The sequence below is a fragment of the Colobus angolensis genome, unplaced genomic scaffold (genome assembly GCF_000951035.1).
Source record: "Colobus angolensis palliatus isolate OR3802 unplaced genomic scaffold, Cang.pa_1.0 Scaffold103, whole genome shotgun sequence".
Lineage (NCBI taxonomy): Eukaryota > Metazoa > Chordata > Mammalia > Primates > Cercopithecidae > Colobus > Colobus angolensis.
In genome coordinates this window covers 1,011,370-1,014,927 of record NW_012111253.1, presented here as the reverse complement: position 1 = coordinate 1,014,927, position 3,558 = coordinate 1,011,370, and the positions used below count along the sequence as shown (strand labels likewise).

Here is a 3,558-nt window from a genome sequence, read left to right as displayed (position 1 = left end):
CTGTTTTGTGTGTTCTTTTTTAAAATAAGAGATAACACAAAAATGAGAAAAACCACTAATCTTCACTAAGTAATATGAAATTAACCATGGAATATTTACAACATTTGTTCTATCTCAGACCATGAAGAAAAATGCAACAAATTTGAAAAAAGTAAAAATTTTAAAGGCCGCATTGAAGTATAAAAGTATATCTTAAGGTATAAAAATACATAAAACTTACATTTTATGGAGTAAATATGTTTTTATACCTAGTGTTAAACATTTCAATTTTGATATTCCCTTTGTCCCAAGAATTGTTTGGGAGAATGTTCTGTGGTTTGCGAGTATGTTTCTTTTGGGGTTGCCAGTCTTGTGTTTTGTTTGATAGTTTTATTACATTATTATGTGGTCAGATAATTCAGGCTTTAACATTTTTGCTTTTCTGGAATTTGTTGCATTTGTCTTTATGGTCTGAGATACAATAAATTTTGTAAATATTACATGGCTGATTTGGCATTACTTAGTGATGATTAGTGGTTTGTCTTATTTTTATGTTATCTTTTATTTTTTAAAAAAACACGCAAAAGCAGCATGGTTAGAGTGTTTAGAAATCCCTAGCCTCAGTTGGTTTCATGCCTAGAGCAGCCTAAGGGCTAGGCTGTCTTACCTGGGTAATAACAGAGCCAAAACTAAAATGAAATTCAATGCTAGAAAGATTCTCTTGACTAGGTCACTCCTGAAATTACAGAGGCACTGAGAGGGAAACACAATATACCACATAGCCTTGGGTAGAAATTCTTGTTTGATCTTGGGCCATATATCACCATCTGGTAGATTTGGATGTTTTAGAAGTTTTAGCCTCAAACAATTCTGCTGTTTATTTCAATAATTGGGATCTGGTCATCCTACTGGGACTTGGCTGTTAAGTTACTGTCATTTTAAACACATTCGTTTTTTTCTTTGAAAAAAAAAAATGAGTAGTGTAATAGGCAGCTGTGTTCCTCTTCACTCCATTTGCTTTTTGAGTTGCAGCAAGTAGGATTTCAGATTTCTCTATCCAGGCAGTCAATAAAAATATATTGAGTGTCTGCACTGTGCCATCATAACATATGGGCAAATGACATCATCCCTATCCTTGAGCAGCTCATTCATAGTACCGAGCTTGGAAGACAAAGCTAGAACCAAATATAATGACACATTAACGTGATTGATAGGGGAATGTGCCAGTGTTAGGGGAGCACAGAGGAAGATGCATTTAATTTTCCCTAAGAATGGAGGAATGGGCTGGGCACGTTGGCTCACACCTGTAATCCCAGCTCATTGGGAGGCTGAAGGCGGTGGATCCCTCAAGCTCAGGGGTTCGAGACCAGCCTTGAAAACATAGGGAGACCCCCCATCTCTACAAAAAATACAAAATTAGATGGGTGTGGTGGTGTGCGCCTGTAGTCCCAGCTACTTGGGAGGTTGAGGTGTGGAGAATTGCATGAGCCCAGGAGGTCAAGGCTGCAGTGGGCTGAGATCATGCCACTGTGCTTCAACCTGAGCAACAGAGTCAGACTCTACCTCAAAAAAAGAAAAAAACGGAGAAGTGGGGAAGACCTCAGAGGTAATGTGACATTTAAGCTGGGTCTTAAAATATGAATAGGTGCTAGCTAGGTAGAGAAGAAGGCATAGGCATTTTGGGCATAGAGAGTATCGTGATTGTGGCATGCAAGTAGGATAGTAGATATTCTGTTAGGGAAAGAGTAGTCAGCCTCTGACATCTGGCAAATACCATGTGTGGCTGGGGCTTGGAAACAATGAGGCTGGAGGAGTATGTCTGGAGTGAGACCACTAAGAGCATTGATTGTGGCCTAGCGTGGTGGTTCACGCCTGTAATCCCAGCACTTTAGAAGGCCAAGGTGGGTGGATTGCTAGAGCCCAGGATTTCGAGACCAGCCTGGGCAACATGGCAAAACCCTGTGTCTACAGAAAAAAAAATTAGCCAGGTGTGGTGATGTGTACCTATAGTCCCAGCTACTTGGGAGGCTGAGCTGGGAGGTTCACTTGCTCTCAGGAGATTGAGGCTGCAGCGAGCTGTGATTGTACCGCCGCGCTCCAGCTTGGGCGACAGAGTGAGACCATGTCTCAAAAAAAAAAAAAAAAAAAAAAAAGACATTCATTGGCCACACAGAAGAAGGGATTTGCACTTTTTTCTGTGGGAAAGAAACAGTCACTGAAGGTTTTTAAGGATGAGACTAGGTATATCCTGTGTTATTTTGGTCTTCAAATTTTGGTTCTCCATTGTAAATGTCCACTAACTACATGTGTCTCATCTTGCATTTTTCTTTTTCTGAAACATACAATTTATGATTCAGGTTTAGATGTCTGTGCCACTTGCCATGAACATGCCACATGCCAGCAAAGAGAAGGGAAGAAGATCTGTATTTGCAACTATGGATTTGTGGGGAACGGGAGGACTCAGTGTGTTGGTAAGTTCTGAACCCTGGGTTAAGTTGAAAAGCTGAATCAAGAAACAAGATTCTGTTGTATTAAAGAGTTGATGTCCTTGGGGAAAAACATTTTTATTTTGTTCTCATGTTTTTATTATGAGAAGTTTTGTCAATTATAATAAGTCTTTGTTTTGGTGTTTGGATACATTCTTTCTCTAGTGTTTCCAAGATAGTATTCCTCATATTATTGGTCATTGAACTTGAATCTCTGGAAACTCTGGGATCTAACACAAATTTGACATCTGTTTTAAGTCTTAAATTTAACTTCACAACTCAAGTGAATATTGTATTCCTTAATTTCTCTGGTTATTTTGATATAACACTATTTATATTAGTACTATGAGGAAAACCAAAACAATTTGCCATTGGACTTTTTGGTTAGTTGGTGAAATACTGTTGCTTTGGGTCTTATATCTGTCAGAATTCATCCTCCACATTTTTGGTAGTTGTGATGCTTTTAGGGACTTAGATGACTTAAAGGAATTCAAAGCCCTTTATGTTAGAAGCATCTGAAATTATTTTTTGCCTCATGATATCCCCCATGCCATGACAGTCAGACAATATCCAGGTTCAAGCTCAATTCAGAGAGAGGGAGACTTTTGCAACAATTTTACAATAGTAAATGTTGCAATAATCTTCCAATTTCCTCCCAGCAACCTTGTTATACGCATTAAAAATATTGATGGTTTTACCTTACAGTTGTGGACAGATGGTATATACAGCCTTGTTGTGATATCTTTGTGTGCTTTTTTTTTTCTCTCGAAAGAAAAATAACAGCAAGGCACTGAGGCTCGATCTTGTAATCTCAGCTGTTCTGGAGGTTGAGGTGGGAGGATCATTTGAGGCCAGGAGTTTGAAACCAGCCTGGGCAGCATAGTGAACCCCCATCTCTAAAAAAAGCTTTTTTAAATTAGCCACATATGGTGGCACACACCTGTACTCCCAGGTATTCAGGAAGCTGAGATACAGGGTCTCACTACATCGCCTGGGCAGGAGGATGGCTTGAGCCTAGGGGTTCGAAGCTTCAGTGAGGTTTTTTTTTTTTTTTTTTTTTTTTTTGAGATGGAGTCTCACTCTCTTGCCCAGG

General features: G+C 39.2%; 1 protein-coding gene across 1 annotated transcript in view; it reads left to right on the top strand.

Moving 5' to 3' along the window:
• Nucleotides 1-3,558, top strand: part of LOC105512210 (sushi domain-containing protein 1-like) — a 21,158-nt gene that overhangs the window by 13,694 nt on the left and 3,906 nt on the right. The window contains exon 3 of the mRNA XM_011942587.1: nt 2,337-2,450. Coding sequence (XP_011797977.1) covers nt 2,337-2,450 — 114 coding nt within the window. The remainder of the gene's footprint in view (nt 1-2,336; nt 2,451-3,558) is intronic.